We start from the raw sequence: 17,618 nt of genomic DNA on the forward strand, positions 1-17,618 counted from the left end.
CCGCGGCGGCCCCGGTCTGTGCGTCGGTTCCGCTGTTGCTCCCGCTCCGCTTATCCCGGGGCGGGTTTCAGGCTAAGCCTCCCGCTCCCCTGCGCTCGCTTGTGAGTGCGGTAAACTCGGTGTCTGGTGTTTCCGCCGCCGTTGCGTTTCAGGTGAGGGAGGGAGGGAAGCAGAAAGAGCTCGTAGGCACTCACTCCCCACCTCCTCCCTTCAGCGCCTCTCCGGCGGTTCCGCGCGCGAAGCCCCACCGCTTCGTCGTTTCTCTTTTCCCAGCTAAATAAAGCCAGCCCTCTCGCCAGCATGGGCTGCACGTTGAGCGCCGAGGACAAGGCGGCGGTGGAGAGGAGCAAGATGATCGACAGGAACCTGCGAGAGGATGGCGAGAAGGCGGCCAGGGAGGTCAAGCTGCTCCTCTTAGGTAAGGGCTGGCGGGAGCCGATGGTCCCATGAAGTAACCCCATAGCCCTGAGGTGAGGTGTTCCCTCCTCCGTGCGCCGCCCTGCCTGAGGTGACGCCGGGCAGGTGCCCGCCGAACTGGGGCGCCGTTGAGGCGGCACAGCGGGGGGCTGCAGGGCGGCTGGGCGGGCGGTGGGATGGTCGCCCCTGGTAACGCCTCAGTGGGCTTTGTGCTCGTGGCCCCTCAGAGGTTCGTTCCCGGGGTAAGGAGGGGGACACAGCGGCCGTAGACGAAGATGGGCGCCTCGGCTTCTTCCCGGGTTAGAGACAGGGCCCGCTGGGGAAACGGGGCGGTGTCGTTTGCCCCGGGGCCCTTGTTGAAAGCGGGCCCTGGCTTCCATCTGAAGGGGATAACATCTGAAACTTGTGACGTGGGTTCTGCGTGCCTCGGCTCAGAGGAAGGAGATAACTAGGAGGATGTTCGCTGTTAATGTTTCTTGTAGACCTGAACGTCTAAACTGTTGCTGCAAGAATAAAGTGCGGAAAGAATCAAAGGAGCACACAGCAAAGCACCGTTTAACTTCTGGTGGTGTTTTATTTTTGTGGAAGTTGTTTGGGGAGTATAACCTAGATGGGGTTCCAGATCTGTGACCCACAAATTACATGACCTACATAATATGCTGTCATGTATTGCCGAGTTTTGCTAACAAGTACTTGAAGCTGACTCTCTTGTATATTTTAAGGGATATGCTTGGTTTTAAAGATAAGTAAAATTAGATGATTTTAAAAATGCCTATACAAGAGAAAAGAGGTTTAATTATAAATACGTTTGTGCAGAACTAAAAATACTGTACAACTTTCAGACAGCTGAATGCTGAAAGATTTGTATTGTATTGATGATGTAGGGAATTTTGCAGTATATCCCATATAGCTAAACCAGACTGGATCCTCTTAATCCTGAGTTAAGGAGCTTTTGAGTTGCAGCTTTCCTCGTGCAGCCCTTCCTCTCCCAGAGCTACAGTTTCAGTCAAACCTCGACGGTAATTATGCTAGATTACTCATCTGGTGTGCTTTGTTCACTGCAGACGTTGTAATAGACCTCTTAAATAACTTCTTTCTGTTGTGAAATTCTAAAATAGCTCCAAAAAGGAACAGGAAAGTGAAGCTTTTTCATGTGTAGATGAAGAGATGAAACAAACTACTATGGGAAAAAGGAATGTTTTAAAATGTGTTTATGGATTGTAAAATTTGCTTGTGAGGGGAACGATTAGAGCTTTTTTTAATTGGTTTGTTTTCCAGAAAGTGATAGGCTTCTGGTTGATGCTGTGCCTAGTCCTTTATGCCTCTGGAATCCTCAGATTGCTGGATGGAAAGATTATCCTGTGTGGGTTCAATAATAGTACTGCAGAAGATGTTATTGACTTTTTCAAAGGTGTCAGAGTAATGCTTTATATGTCTTTTGACAAGGCATTTAAAATGATTTTTCAGTCTGTTTTTTGCTGTGGAAGTTCTAGTACATGTAGTTTGGTAGTCATCTTCGTATCTCTTAATCATGTTCTGGGGATATGGATAAAGTTGCCATCTGTAGAAAGATACTTTAAATTTTAGAATTAATTTTGTCACCATTTTCAGCTGTTTAATGCTGTTACATCTAAAGCCCTGTGTTATGAGCTTCTATTTTTAAGTTTTATAAATTGTTTATAATGCAGAACAGCTTTTGAGAAACGTATGTTTTTCTGCTGGAATTTCATAAAATCTTAGTATATGGAACAAATGCTCAGATATATGTGTTTTCTCATAGTGATCTAAGCAGTAGTTCAGTTGGTTTAGTATTTCCCTTTCCCCCAGTAAAAGGAGGTTTGAAAACTAGCAGGCTAACTTCTTTAGGATGAGTGTTTGAATCATCATTTAAACAAAAATTACCTACATGTTTACTGATCTTCGAGGTTTTGTATATACACCTATGGATGTATTTGTGTATTTCGCATGTCTTGGAGTGAAAGTTTTTCAGTTACTTTTCCTTGTAACTGTGTCAGATGTCTTAAATGTTATGTGAATGCCTTATCTTATGGCAAAACTATTTAAAGTTACTTCCACTAGAGTCACTGTCTTCTCACTGTTCACTTTCCCAATTGCTTGTTCAGCCCATATGTCATAGTTTATCATTTACTTGGTTGTACTCTTACATCTATGTATGGGCTTGTTCTGTCAAAAAGATACTGAAATGAAAGGAAAAGTGCAAACTGTGGGCTGCTGCCAGGAAAATACAGTGTGTGAGAGACATCTAAAATACCTTACTATGTAGATAAAGAGCATATCGCTGTGTACCTATTAACCCAATAGGATGGATTTATTCCAGCTTCCATAAAAATTATATCTTTATGTAGTAATTAGAGAATCCTGCTGAAGCTTGAGCTAGAATGCTCAATTAAGGGAATATGTTTTTATAAAATCAGCCTATTTCTAGCCTTAAAATGTAATTTCTTGCATTATATGTTTTCCTGAAGGTTTTTCTAAAACAGGAAATTGCACTGATTTAATTAAGAGATAGATGTGACATTACTGTACCTACACTACGACTTTGTGAGCAATATCACTGATCCATGTTAGATATATATTTTGTTGTTCTCCTCCTAGAAAGAAGCAGACATATTTAAGCTGAGCAAAGTAGTATTGGCCTGGAATATCTAACTTTCAACGTATTTGTGAATTGGTGTATCATTTTGCACAAATTTGCAGGCCATGGAATAAAAATACTGGATTCTGAACGAGATCCATGTACAGCAGTATTTTAAACTTGTAATCCTACGCACTTCAATGTGCTATCCCAGTAGCAGGAGAAACCTTTACTGGAAAATTTCTGAGCACCGTCCTCATTGTTAGAAGTAGACTGAATTTGAGCATGTAGTTTGTAAGGCAAATTCAAAATGTTTGTTTATACATAGAAATTGTTTTTTTAAAATCATTAAATAGATACGCTTCTGTCATTCAAAATTATATCACTGTGTGACAAAGAAATACTTAAATGTCATGGGAACTCAAAAAACACATACAGCATTAAAAATGTAACATACAAAAGTACTTTTCCTTAGCGCTTTAACGTTTTTGTCAAGTTGACAGTTCTTAAACTTCTGTTTCCTGGTTGAAGTATTATTTTGTTTTATAGTGGTTTTGCCATTGCAGTTTCTTATAGGTATACTCGTATACTTAGTGTGATTTTTAGAAAAGCAGTGTTATTTTGGCTGGCTTCCAAGTAGAGAAAGAGTAGACCTAAGTTGTTTTTCTCTTCCGTGGTTCCTCATCTTAATTTTAGTGTAGAACAAATAAGAATTCCAGTGATGCTTGCAGAAGGAATGTAATTCTATTCATGTTGGGAGATGGTGGTTCTGTGCGACTGATCTGTGTGCTGCATTAATATACATGTGACCCAGATCAGGTGTGGATTTACAAGTACGTTTCTATTAAATTAGCTAAAGCACATAAGATGGAATTTATGCCAATTGCAGGAAAACAGGCAGTACCTCATTTAGTAGAAAGCCCTCTGGTATGAGGTTAGCTCATCAGGCTTTCTGAATACATTCAAACTGGCAGCATGAGTTTATAGGCTTAGCACTTTGTCTTGTGGATTATCACATTCTTCACCTAATACCAAGAACCTGAACACTGAATTTCCTGTATCTTGAATCAAAAAGGCAATAGATGTGTCTTAAATGTTCTAAAGTGGATCCTGGGATCCAGCAGGTCACAGACTGTATATTTGTCAGCCGTTAGTTATCTGTCTTCTTTCTGAATAATCATGTTTGTAGATTGAAGTTCAATGGATACCTTTGTACTTAGGAGCAACAGAGCCATTTTTCACTTCCTGAGTAGATCCTTGTGATTCATACTGAAACGTCTTGTTGATCTTAAAGATACCTGTTTTTTAACTTAAGACATAGTACTGCTCTTTGTCTTTTTCATTGCAGTTCTTTCTATTCCTTAAGTCTGTAACTAAAACAGTTCTATTCCGCTGTTCCTCTAAATCTTCACGTTGCAGGAGTCTTTTTCTGGCTGCTTTTCTTTTGTTACAGACCTGCATCTTTGTCTGCTCAATCAACTGACTCCCACTGGATATTCATCTTTTCAACAGTGTGATCCTTGCAGTCCTTGGCAGTACCCGTCTTGCTCCAGACCTGACCACACATCAGATACGCTGTTTGTACCATTTCTCGTCTTACCTTTCCTCCAGAGTATTCTCTTCATACTTGCAGACAAAAAAAAAAAAAGACTTTCGAAGTCTAAACTTATCAAAGCTCTCAAAAAAAAGCCTTATTTTCACAAACAAACATTGCACATTTTCAGAGCTGTTGACCTCATCTTTAGACCTGCCTAGTCTAAAACATTTCTGGCAGAATTTCCTCTCACCTTCACAGGCAACTATCTACAGATGTTTACCAAGTTCACCTCTTCTTTAAAAGCTGTTTTGTGGTACCTAAAAGAAGTGTCTAATAGTTTTGTCTGTTGGTTTTGTTTTGTTTCAGTTTTTTTTTTTTTCCTTGTTTGTCTGTTGCTTAGATTTAGCAGGAATTCTGCACTAGGAGCTCTCTTGCATTTTAATATGGTACAATTGGTCTCTGACAATCAGGATGTTATTTATGTGGACTTTTATGTCTGACTTTGTAGTTAAGGCAATGAAATCCTCAAGTCTTTGTACTAAGTATAACAATAATTTCAAAGTCAAAATCGTTAGATTCCCATAGTGTAATAATCCCCCTTGCTTTTGTGAAAGGAAACTTATGGATGTACAGAAAACACAGCGATTCAGCTATGGCTGTTTGTATAATTGCAGTTTAGGTTCTTTATGCTTGTCTTTTTCCATTTCAATGTTGGTATAATTTACAACATCATAATAGTGGTTTGTAATGTGTGCATAGATTTTTTTCACTACAATATAAATTATCTTTAGTGATTTCAGGTCATCTGTTGCATTATTTTAAATCTTAATTTTGGAAGAATTTTTCATAAAAACATCGTTTATGATTGTATAATGTTTTTAATTCTTAAACATCCTTAGGGAAAAATTCACTGAAGTGATCGTTGTTTTAGAAAGGGTTAAGGAAAAACTGTATGTTTTGTACTATGTTGTGATATCAGTAGTGGTGATTGCTTTTTTTGTCTCTTGATTAAAAGGTGTAGTTACAGATGTATAAAAATTACCTTTTGCATCAGGCATTAAGGTTTTTTAAAATACATTTTAAGAGTTAGAAAACATTTTAAGTTCTAAAAAAAATATTTTCCTTCAAGTTGTCGTTTAAAAACCATGTAGTATTTCCATTGGCCCCCATATAAGAGACCAAAAATGTTCTGGTAAGATACTTTTGGTAAGCCATTCGCTCCCAGTATCAGTGGTGCTCAAGACTACATGTAGGTTCTATAATACACTGACTCAATTAGTTTCTTCCTACTTTTTTTCTGGTGGTACAATTTGTTGTCATCATTGTTCTGATAAGTCAGTTTACTTCAGTCCTATAGATTCCGCAATGACTGCGTATTTAAGCTAGCCTACTTTTGAGAAATTACTTTTAGCTCATATCAGAAGCAGTTCCTTGTGTGTCTCTTTTGGCACAACTTGAACTTGGGCTTTGTGCTAGAAAGAGTTACGACTCTGCTGGTATCATACCACATCACCAAAGTGAATTGTTCTTTTGCTGCCACATTTTACATTTTAGTTGTTTTGGCCCTCTGGGAATAGTCAGCACATGCTACAGCCTCGCTAAATATTTTGAAACCAAGCCATGATCCAACTTCAGAGGGCATGAAATTCTGAAGTCAGTTTTGCTACTGAGCTTGGTGTGCATCTACAGTGTTTCCTGTAATATGCTATCCTGGCAAATGTGAAAATAGAAAACTGGAAGTAGAAAAGAGGTATTTAAGGTGTTCTGTGTGAAGTTTTTCTGCCATGGAAATGCTGAAATAAAGATCTAAAATGATTTGATGATTAGCTGGTAAAAGATTATTTTTTCTTCTCCCCAGATGTGTATATATAGGACAACTTGTATTGATGAAAAGCTTGCTATTTTAAGGTTGAATCTTAGTCATTGTCCAGCTTTACCTGAGGTCAGCTATTCTATTTATTGCCTTTGTCTGTGCAGTGTCCTGCTGTTACCTCCGGCTTTGTGTAAATTACTGTTTTGTTATTCTGTAAGTGGAAAAGTTAGTTGGCTTCACCTGAGAGATCCTGTATCCAAAAAGTTTTTAAGTTGGTAATATACAGAGCAGTTGAAAGAATCAGAACTTTGAACTTTTGAGAGCTAGAAGTTTTGAGTGGAAAATTTTCAGGAAAATGCAGGTTTTGAAATGGCTCAACTTAGTGATGTTTCTGAGTGGGAGAATAATTAAGATATTGAAATGTTAGATGATTAAGACAAAAATAATCTCTTGTTGCTGAGACAATTTGGAATGTAAGAAAAGTTTTTAACTCATTTCTTCTTACACTAAAATTTTGCTCTTCTTGCCCATTAAGTAGGAACAGACAAGGCAAAATTAGTTTTTTAACAAAAATTCAGAGTGGAAAATGAAGGAATGATTATGATGTTATAGTCTAATTATCCATGATTGTGACTGCTCATAACCCTTTGACATTATAGCTGTAAGAAGTGTTAGAGTTGGGGATTTGGAAGGTGCTTCCCATCATCCTGGCTTTGCCACTGGAATTTGTAAAGCTGTGGAGCCAGCTTCAAAATCTCTGGAATTGTCTAGAGATTGTGTATGAAACAGGAGGTAAAGTATCATTTATCTCTTCATGGTATCCCAGCAAAATGGCCTAAAAATCACCTAATTTCACAGATACCCATATTCATTATTCTGTGATTTGGGAGTATGTTACCTGTTCAGGTCAGCTTTTGACTTTCTGTTTCACTTTGGTTTAAATGATGGCTAGCCCCTTTCTTGAAAAGACATATTTTTGCGTAACTGTTAAAATTTTCTTTTGATAGAATTCTTTCAGGATCTCAGCTGATGGGGGTAGCTGGCATAGAACATTTAAGAATCAATTTGCTAAAATAAATTGCTTTCCTCTTCTGGCTTTCATAATTGAAGCTCTGAATAAGACTTATTTCCTGTATGTTTCAGTATGAACTTAATCAAGTAGCAATGCTGAACATAGCTCTATATATGGGAGCTATGTCTTTGTATTTAGAGATGCATGTAAACGGTAGTATTACGTGTAACTATGTAAATATTGAAATTAAAAATGCTTTCCATAAAGCTACTTATTTAAAGGAATCAACACCATATATAACTGGTGCTTCAGTATATAAATTCTTACCTCATTACTTTTCCATGCATGCTTTTTAGAAATGGAGTACTGCCTTTGAAGTGTGTAATATACTTAGCAAAGGTACCTGATTAAATCTTTAGTGAAATATAACAGTATCTAGGCAACCAGAGTGGACAGGAAGTCTTTTACAATCATTGCTCTAAGCAGATTGCTTTTAAAGAAGAAATCGATGTACTGTAATGAAAATTTCTGTTGAAGCTGTGAAGTACGTTTGTAATTCTATGATCATCTAGAATGTAATATGTTCTATTCCTTGGAATTAAAGTACTGTGGGAATCAAATGGCTACCTGTATCCCATCTTTCTTTGCGAAGTTGGGAAAATAATTTCCTGCATGCAGTATGTGTTGGGTTTTTTTGCATGGATGAAGCTGTTGTAGTTGTTTGGCTTATAATACAAATTGTTACCCATCACAATTGTGGGGGTTCTGAGTCTCTGGGCTTTTTTTAATAGTTTCCAGTAAAACTCAAAAGGGTCTTGCCTCCTTTCTAAATCCACATTGGAATGCTGGAAATAAGCAGTACATGTCTAATGAGCAGCTAAGCCATTCTAGAAGCCTTGTGTTGGCTGAATGGTTTTGCCCTCTTTCTGGCACTTCTAAATGCCTAATTCAGTTTTCTGCTGGTTGAATAGTTAAATTGGCTGTCCTGTTTGGAGTAATTTGCTGCTAGAGTAGTAATTTTAACTGGTATGTCATAAAAGTTTGTTAAGGACCTGAATGAAAGCATGAGGAGGAGCAGAAATACGTTTGCCTTATGCAAATGGAATACTGGAAGTGAATAGCAATGGCTGCAGATTATGAGTCTTTGTTTCTGCATTTCAGTGTCACAGTTTACTGCTGAATTAGATTACTCTTAATGTGAAATTGTTTACTTGCAAGGTCCAGTTGGTAGACATGTCAAACTCTGTTCAAAACCCATTTATTTAAAAATATGATTGCTTGAATAGAAGATAGTGCCAATCTTTCTCAAGGAGTGTGTTGATTAGGGCATCAGCAAATGGAGGTAGGAATTCGGTTTTGTTCCAAGACCCAGGGAGTCTCAGACCTGTGTTTCCTTATGCTAGTGTAATTTACAGGTTGTAAGACTAGGAAGAATCCTTTTTTACCTAGTCCTTTTGTGAATGAGAGGTGATAGTGGACAAGAAGCATAACTGCCAGCCTGGTGTCCAGACAGAGGAGAATGGAGATACTAGGCTCCAGTTGAAACAGTAAAGTTGTACTAATACTGCAAACAGAACACAGTATGAATGTAGTATTGGAATGCAATTTTTAGAAATTGCTATGACTGGAGAGAAATGTCTTGCAATAACAAAATTGGGAGTAAACAAGAGTATAGATTTTATTTAATGAAGTGCTATTTTGAATGCTTTATGTTTTCTGAATCTACCAATGATGTACTGTAGAAATGTGAACTGAAGATAAGCTGCTAAGTCTCATTAGTGTTGCATGTATTCTTGATGGATTAAATATTTCTTGAAATGCTTCGAAAGTGGATTTCAGCTGTGTGCAGATTCAGTTACTGATCCTTAATAAATCTGGTAAACTCTGTGCAAAACCATTATGTGCTTTCTAAAGCTCTTAAAGACATTGGCAGGGATTCCTTCCAATACGCTTTACTGCCTTGGTGTTTGCTAGCAAAAGCTGTTGTTTAATTCCTAGATGAGAGCCTACTTAGGTTATTTTCTCTGCCTGCCGTCTTGGAACATAGGACCTTTTAGGGTTAGATTGAATTGGGGTTTGACAACAAACTTGTCTGAGGCCAAGCAAACAGGTGTTTATGTAGGTTTCTCTCTTATTACTTGCTTTTGGGCTTTTTTTAGTGAAACTGCCTGGTTGGATGTGTTGAAGTTTTTATATATGTCAAAGCTTTCTCGGTTTGAGAACAATTAAATATAAAGTCTGTTTAAACAACAGCAACAAAGAAAAGGCAGATTTCTGTTTTAGTGCTGTTAACTATAAATAATACTCTACTTGTGGGTAGCCTTGTGTGGAAAATGTATCTAACAAAATGATATGATTGAGTATATACGTATCTGAACCAGGAAAGCAGATTCATGAGTTAAGAGTTCTGAAAATGTTTGCTTTTGAAAGGATCAGTTTTGTTAGCTAGGTTTTTATTTCACGTATTAGTCTATGTCACTTTGTAAGCCCTTACAATTTTTTGGTGGAGGTGGAGACTTCTGTAGTGAATTTAAGTTAAAACCAGTATGCTTATTCTCCTTATTTTTGTGGATTTTAGTCCTCAAGCTACAAGATGAAATACACTGAGTTAGTTGTGGGTGAAGACTGAGAATTTGTGAACCAAAGCTTATTGCCTTACTTTTGCAGTAATGGGCTCACCTTTAGTATAACTGCATTTGCCTTCATTTAAACGTTGATGGTACCCATTCGTCTTATTTGTGAATAATGCCTTGGTGTTACATGGCAAGTAGAGCTTTGAATAAAATTATTTGGGATCCACACGAGATCTTTTTCCTGCTTTGACAGGATGTGTGCACTTTACTGTCTGATTTTACCAACTTTTTGGACAGTTACATAGTAATATGAGGTAGCAGGGGCAGTCAGATCTGTCATAATAGTAGATGATACAACAGTACTGTTGTTCTGAATTACAAGTGGAGCCTGAGATGAAAATATGCTGTGAATTCTCCGTTCTTTTGTTGCATCTCCCCACCTGCATGAAGTATGCCTCTTGAGCATTGTTTGAGTTTTTAGTGAAGTATCTTTGTGATTGTCTGCTTAGTAATAGAAGTTCTTTCTGGCTTCTCAGTCCCTGAACCTGCCATCTTTGCACATCATATTTATAGCTCAGTGAACAGTAAAAGCTCATGAAGGCTAACAACACTGTCAAGAAAAATGTCAGGGCACTGTAAATTTCTTGAGGTTTACTGGATGTGTATTTAGAGATCTGGATGAGGCATGCTGTACCCTGTTGGCAGAAATTGACAGTAACTTGTCTTGGTAAACTTTGCAAGAGCAAAGGAGATGCTTCTTACTGTTGGAGCGCTTGGCATTTATGTTGTGTAGTGTGGTCACATAAAATATCCACTCAAACTCATGTATGAAAGAAGATAACCACTCTTTTTTTAAGTAGCAAATTTAAATCTTATTTTAATTTTGAAGAAAACATCAGTTAGTTGCTTTTAATGACACTGACAAGTTTCTGGACTTGGAATTTTGAGGAGATTCACATATCTTTTAGAGTATGGTAGTGTGGAGGCTGGTCTTTGAGACATTTAAGTAATCAGCTGCTAATCTTACAAGCTGCTGTCAGCATTGACATGTTTGGTAAATCTAGAGCCACAAATATTTTAGCTACTGCTGGTATAGCATATAGTTACCAGGCAGCCAGCATGACTACTATGTGGTTTTCATTTCTAAATACACATCCATTCCCTTACTTAATTTATGGCATAAGAAATAAATTTATATCCAAAGTTTCAAGTCTCAGCTTGTCATGGTCTTGCTGGGTTTGGCACTTTGCATAAATGAAACTATGTCTGCATCTTAATTTAAGGAAATGCTTCAGGTTTTAAAGTATAGTGGCACTGTCCCATTGTAAGGGAATGATACTGGTTTTTTTGAGAGGTCTTCTTTTTCAACAGATAAATGTTTTTAAAGTAGATTGAATTCCAAGGTACCAAATTTCATTCTGAATGTTTCACAGTTTCTGGGGGATTGTACTTTTGCTCTTCATAGTGAGATACTGAGTCCATAGCATGGTTATGGTGTAAGTGGTTCACGTAATGATAAAAAGGTCCTACTACATAGCAGTAGTTGTACAAACAGTAATTTCAAACAATTGCAGAATATATAGAGAAGAACAGTTTTGATGAGTTGTAATTTGTATTCAAAAGCTGCAGGCAGTGAAGTGTTTTGCACATAAAATTGCACATGGCAAAATTAGGTGTCTGCTTATCACATGCATCAAATTCTAAGCAAAAAGATTTAAAAAAAAAAGTTTATGACTTTTGTCATAAAAAGATACTAGGCACTAATAGGATATTTAAAATAGCTGGAAACTTAATTCATACTTAAAAAGAAGTGAATAAAAGTTACCTTAAACCTAAGTTACCTTAAGTTCTGCAAAGTAGAGCATGTGCTCTGCTTGTTTCACCATAAACTTTGTTTTTAGAATTCATTGAATTCAGAGCTTATACTGAATATAAACCGACACTTTGTTTCAGTACTAAACTAATTAATACAGTTGTTATCCCTTGCTTATGTGTTTAATATAGTAATGACTTGGATATCTAAAAAACTCAAAGCAGTTTGTTGGATGTGTAGACCTGAACAAATACACAGGACACTAACATTAGTTAATAAGCAATTGCTCCTGTGAGGTAATGTTTAATGTTAACAATTTTATTTAATGATTTATATATAATTATTTTGTTATGTGCTATTGATTTCAAACATGTACTAAGAGCAATACTGAAGACCTAGGAAATAAATAACTTTTTGTAATTAATTCTTGATTTGATAGGGAACTTTCAAAAGGGACAGCAGCTTACAAGTTTAAATGGTGCTTCTCCTGGAGAACTAAGTCAGTGTGCAGCAACTGAAATCTTGAGAATTAGCCCAGATCTTTTATCTGTGTCATTGTCATAATTTTAGAATCTGTCACTCCTATGGTTTCAACCAGTGATGTAATCTGGGATTCACACTTTGTTACTGCATGAGATATTTTCTTCCACCTTAGTGTTCAGACAGCTTTCTTTTTAACTCATTCAAAGTTTCCAGGTCTATTCTAATTCCAGTAGTTATGGACTAATGTCCAAGACTAATGACACCTTCTAAGAATTGAGTACTGTCAACCTTTGGTTAACTGTATGAAAACGGTTGGGAGGGGGAAAAGGAACATGAACTTTGTCAGTGGCAGCAGCTGCCCTAGAATTAGAATACAGGATGATGGTTGACAAGTACTGTAACTTCTGGGTGGCTTCAAAAAGGGAGAGTGGGAACACAAGACAAAAACTAATTTGCAGGGTAGAGCAGTGTAGGTGCTGGTGTCAGGGAATGTTTTGTTTAGTGGCCAGCCTGTCTAGTGGATGTGTAGCAACAAGTTTTCAATGTGGGTTTCTTGTACTAGTATTGATGTATTTTGAGTATAGTAACAACGATTAGCAGCTTGAATTCTGATTTGTCTCATGTCTGCTAATGTGTCATGAGGTGTTAAATTTAAGAGATTATACTTCCAAACTGTATGCTTGCCATGTGCTTTTGTAAAAGGTTACTGGCCCCATGGCAGAAACAGTAAAAATCATGGGATATTTAGCTTGTGCTGTGACCAGCAGCAGCTGAAGGAACGGGCACCATTCATCCCTTGCCTTCAACTGGGAAATACTAACATCTGACAGAAGACTGGATAGGACTGTTGTGAGGAAAGGCCTTTACAGTAGATGAAGCCAACAATTTACAAATCTGTGTTTTAAGTTTTGCATGTGTCTTTGTATGTTAATTTGGTGTAAGTCTCCTGTTTAACAGTCTGAAAAGCTGACAAACATCCATTGAAAGTTTTATATTAGTTACTCTTGTCCACACTTGAACTCTCTGCTGACAGCATACAAGACTACTCTTAGTGGGTTCTGTCCTTTGTCTGAGTTGGTCATTCAAAGTCAGAGCCTGTTCGAGGGGTTTGTTTTTGTTGGTTTTGTTTGTGGTGGTTGTTTTTTTTTTCTTCCCAGAAATTTAGTCTACAATTTTTTTGTTGTGTTTCATGGAGTGTATTTGTGCTATTGGGAATTGCAGTACTTGACAGTTGGTTTCACCTAAAGGGGGAATCCTGTGAACTTGGAAGTGTGCATTGCATTTTATGTTGGTATTTGATTAGCTTCTTCAGCAAGTAGGTAGTAAATCCTTCACAAGTTAGAAATATTGCTATTAGGATCTCAGCGTTTACAAACACCAGCTTCTGTGCTTGGGTGCGGAAAACATTTGTTCTAGAAATTTGTAGTTCTGGAATGCTTGCTATGTAGGCAGTGTGTGGGATAAAAATCATGAGATGCTATGAGGAGGTTAAAGTAACTTTTTTGCTGACCTGTTTAATTAAATTGCAAAATACTTATTCTTTGTAAACACAGACCTCTCTATTTGGAAAGTAGAAGGATATAGACTCTGTCCAAAATGATGTTTGTTACAATTTCACAGTAGTGAGTCATAGGATCATAGAATCGTTTAGGTTGGAACAGACCCTTAAGATGGAGTCCAACTGAGTCTATCTTTTTAGTACTTTTTAGTAAGATCTTGTGTAACTGGCTAAATAGCAGCTTTGAAAATCAAATACTGCTTTACCTGTTTCTTAAAATTTATTGGAGCTTTGCTAGCTCAACTCAGTTCCTTCAGAGTACTATATGTGAAATTGATCTGTTAAATGGTCTTTTGGTTATTTGAACATGAAGATGCTTAGATTTTTCTATTTCCAAAGGTGAAAGTTGGCTTTGAAATTAAAAGTTATAATACAGATGTAGTCCTACTATTTAGCTGAGCTTCGAATCAACTGTGCCATGGATGGTGCAGCAGGGTTAGTCATAGGCCTGGGTTTATATGCTAGGTATAAAAGCACCAGTACTAGCTGTGGAACTATTGACAGGTGAGGGCAGATCTTGATTACTAAACTTTGAGGCAGAAGACCTTCAGATTATAGTAGAATTTTTGGGGAAAACACGGTTCTGCTGCTTGCTGTGTTAAATTGTCTGAAGTTGCACATGCTTTGCTTCCACACTTCACCAGTCTGCCTAATGAAGCATAAGAATCTACCTGCTTTCTGGCAAGGAGATGTAATAAGAGTGTGAGACTTAGCCGAAGTTACGTTACTACTGAACTGTGTGAATAAAAGTTTTAAATTGGATTTTCATAGGATGCGTTGCTTCTTTTTTTTTTTTTCCTTTGAGGAGTGTGAAAAGGGCACAAAATGTGCAAGAAATGAAAACACCCATCACTTATTAAAACTTTCTTTTGTCAGTGATCCCCAGACAGTTAGCTTAGCCTGTCGTTTAAAACTAAGCAAACAAAAAATAACCACCATTCTTTAAAATTCAGATCTGACACACTGCTATTTTTCTAGTCTGAGCAGAACTGTAGTCTTTTTATTAATATTTATGCTAGACATAAATAGTAACTGAGCCAATAAGACTGTTCAAATGACTGGCAGTAGTGAAGCTGAAATAAAGTATCACACTTGAGTAGTAGGCAATAAATAGCATCCTTTACTAGATGATTGAGGAATATATAATCAAGTCTGTCTAAATTTGGGTGGGGTTTGGTTGTGACAGTACAGATAGCTCTGGCATTTTATATGCAGCTGTCACATGAAATCTTGATACTGGTGTTCCTGTTTAAAACTTTCTAAAACAGAATTAGTTCTCATTTTGCTCCATGGACAACTTACTCATGCTGAGATAAAGGAGGAAGTTTTACAAGTGCATCCATCAGATAACCTGGCTGTGTTCTGCATTTAGGAGTGCAAAAAGGGTGAATCTCCTTTTAGAATGGGACAGTAAGGTGTAATTTTCTTACTAAAGCAAAGATTGTTGGGCAAGCTGCAGGCTTTTTATCATGCAGTTGAAGAAAAAAACCAACCTGAGCATGTTGTTTCTATTTTCCATTAAATAAAATAGGGGAGTGCACCTTCCAGGAACTCACTGTTGATGTTAGGTACTCCGTAATAAATTACTTAGGTTTTTTTCTTACTTATTATGTGTTTGTGGTTATATTACTGAAATGGCTTTCGTGAGAGTTCTAGGTATTTGTTACATGTGAATTCTAATGACATAGAGAAACACACCTGACTCCAGAAAAACAGCAGAAAGATTATTACAAATAATTAAATTTTGATACTGTGACTAGCCCTGATGCTGACATGCTTGGTTAGCCAAATACGGCAAATTTTTAGCAGAAAGAGCACTTCATGAGGTTATATGAATCAAATGATGTAATATTTCTTAAAGATTTCTGTCAAATGCAGGGGTATATACTTTCTGCAAATTGTTTGAATAAAAATATTAACCCAAAGCAAATTACAGTAATTTCATTAATAAAGCTAATCTTTGAACTTTTGCCACCTGTTTATGCTTAAGTCCATAATTACGTTTTTACAGATTATGTCTTAGCTGGGTTTACAGATGCTTCTGGTGTCACAATAACAAATGACTTTTGTACTGATGTCTTTGTTTTCTATTTATAATAATATATTGATACTGAGCTCTGATGGCAGCTCAGAGTCTGAGAACTATTGCTACTTTTTGAAGAAACTTGCAGGTTTATAAAAAGTCTTTTACTTGGACATTAGCTAAAGATGGCATAAAGCAATCTTTGTTGACAGGCCTGCTTTATTTCTTAGCTAGTTAACTCTGCAGCATGCTAGCTCCTGTTGCTGCTGACACTCATTCTGCTGTGTGTTGGAGTAAGGAAAGTAGTCATCATTAGAAGTGTCATCACATCACAGTAGCAGTATTGGGGAGGAGGTGAGACAACTATTGGCAGCTGGTTTCGAATTTGCTTGAGCCTGTCATGAAGATACATGTTTGGTTTGAAGACTATCCCAAAGACATTGCTTTACAATAGACAAATTATAGAAATAATCTGCTATACTGGTATGAAATAGTATTTTAAGTTGGAAGGAACCTTTAGAGGGAATCTAGCTCGACCCTTGGCTCAAAGCCAGGCTAACATCAGAATAGATAAGGTTGCTCAGAGCCTTGTGCAATTAAATCTTGAAGATCTCCAAGGCTGTATTTCTGCTTCCTCTGTGTGCAGTTGGTTCTAGTGCTTAGCCTCTTCCATGCAGATAGGTCCCCTCTTATATCTTTGTGAAACTGCTTGTGCTGCAGCTTCTTGATCGCCTTGCTTCTTTTTGTTGTGTACCTCTGAGATTTTGCTTCTGTCTTCAGCTGTTTTAAGTGGGTTTTATGGGGAGGACAGCAATTGGACACATACCCCACCTCACCAGCACACAGCCCCACCCCACGCACCAGTAGTCTTTCCAGGATTACATAGCCCAGTTCTGTGTAGTTTTTCTATGTATGCCTTGTGCACCAGCTCCCTAATCAACTAAGACATCTTCTACTGGTTTTTGTATAGTTTTATCAATTCCTCATTTACTGGATGCTTGAGGAGGGGGAAACAGTACCCGGAACTCGGATACAGCATCATGAATGCTAACTGCTGGGGAATAGCAGCTTCTTTTGACTTGCTGACTGCAGCATTGCAGTTGGCCAGGGTTTATTCAGACTAAACAACCCAACAACCCATAGAGCTACTTGGTTACTCTCCTTTCCCTAAGGATAAGGAGAAAACAGAAGGAAGCAAAAAGACCTATGAATCAAGATAATGACTGTTCAGCCTGGAGAAGAGAAGGCTGTGTGGAGACCTCGTAGCAGCCTTCCAGTATCTGAAGGGGGCCTATAGGGATGCTGGGGAGGGACTCTTCATTAGGGACTGTAGTGATAGGACAAGGGGTAACGGGTTCAAACTTAAATGGGGGAAGTTTAGATTGGATATAAGGAGGAACTTCTTTCCTGTTGGGGTGGTGAGGCACTGGAATAGGTTGCCCAGGGAGGTTGTGAATGCTCCATCTCTGGCAGTGTTCAAGGCCAGGTTGGATAGAGCCTTGGGTGACATGGTCTAGTGTGAGGTGTCCCTGCCCATGTCAGGGGGTTGGAACTAGATGATCTTAAGGTCCTTTCCAACCCTAACTATTCTATGATTCTATAATAGGAAAAGCAAAAGCTCACACAGGCAAGCAAAGAGAAGAATTAATTCCTTCCTTCTTGATGGGAGGCACATGTTTGGCCACCTCCTGAAAAGCAGGGCCTTGACATGTATGCAATGCATCACAGAATCATTTAAGTTAGAAAAGACCTTTAAGATCATAAAGTCCAGTTGTTAGCCCAGGACTGCCAAG

General features: G+C 37.8%; 1 protein-coding gene across 1 annotated transcript in view; it reads left to right on the forward strand.

The window, feature by feature from the left end:
* Window positions 1-236: 236 nt before the first annotated feature.
* The window catches only part of LOC130606303 (guanine nucleotide-binding protein G(i) subunit alpha-1), a 34,215-nt gene continuing 16,833 nt past the window's right edge, over window positions 237-17,618 (forward strand). The window contains exon 1 of the mRNA XM_057422533.1: window positions 237-418. Within this exon, the coding sequence (XP_057278516.1) occupies window positions 301-418 (118 nt within the window). The 5' untranslated portion in view covers window positions 237-300. The remainder of the gene's footprint in view (window positions 419-17,618) is intronic.

Source organism: Pezoporus wallicus, unplaced genomic scaffold (genome assembly GCF_028554395.1).
Source record: "Pezoporus wallicus isolate ANWC-B61680 ecotype Strahan unplaced genomic scaffold, APGP_CSIRO_Pwel_v1 contig_3058, whole genome shotgun sequence".
Classification (NCBI taxonomy): domain Eukaryota; kingdom Metazoa; phylum Chordata; class Aves; order Psittaciformes; family Psittacidae; genus Pezoporus; species Pezoporus wallicus.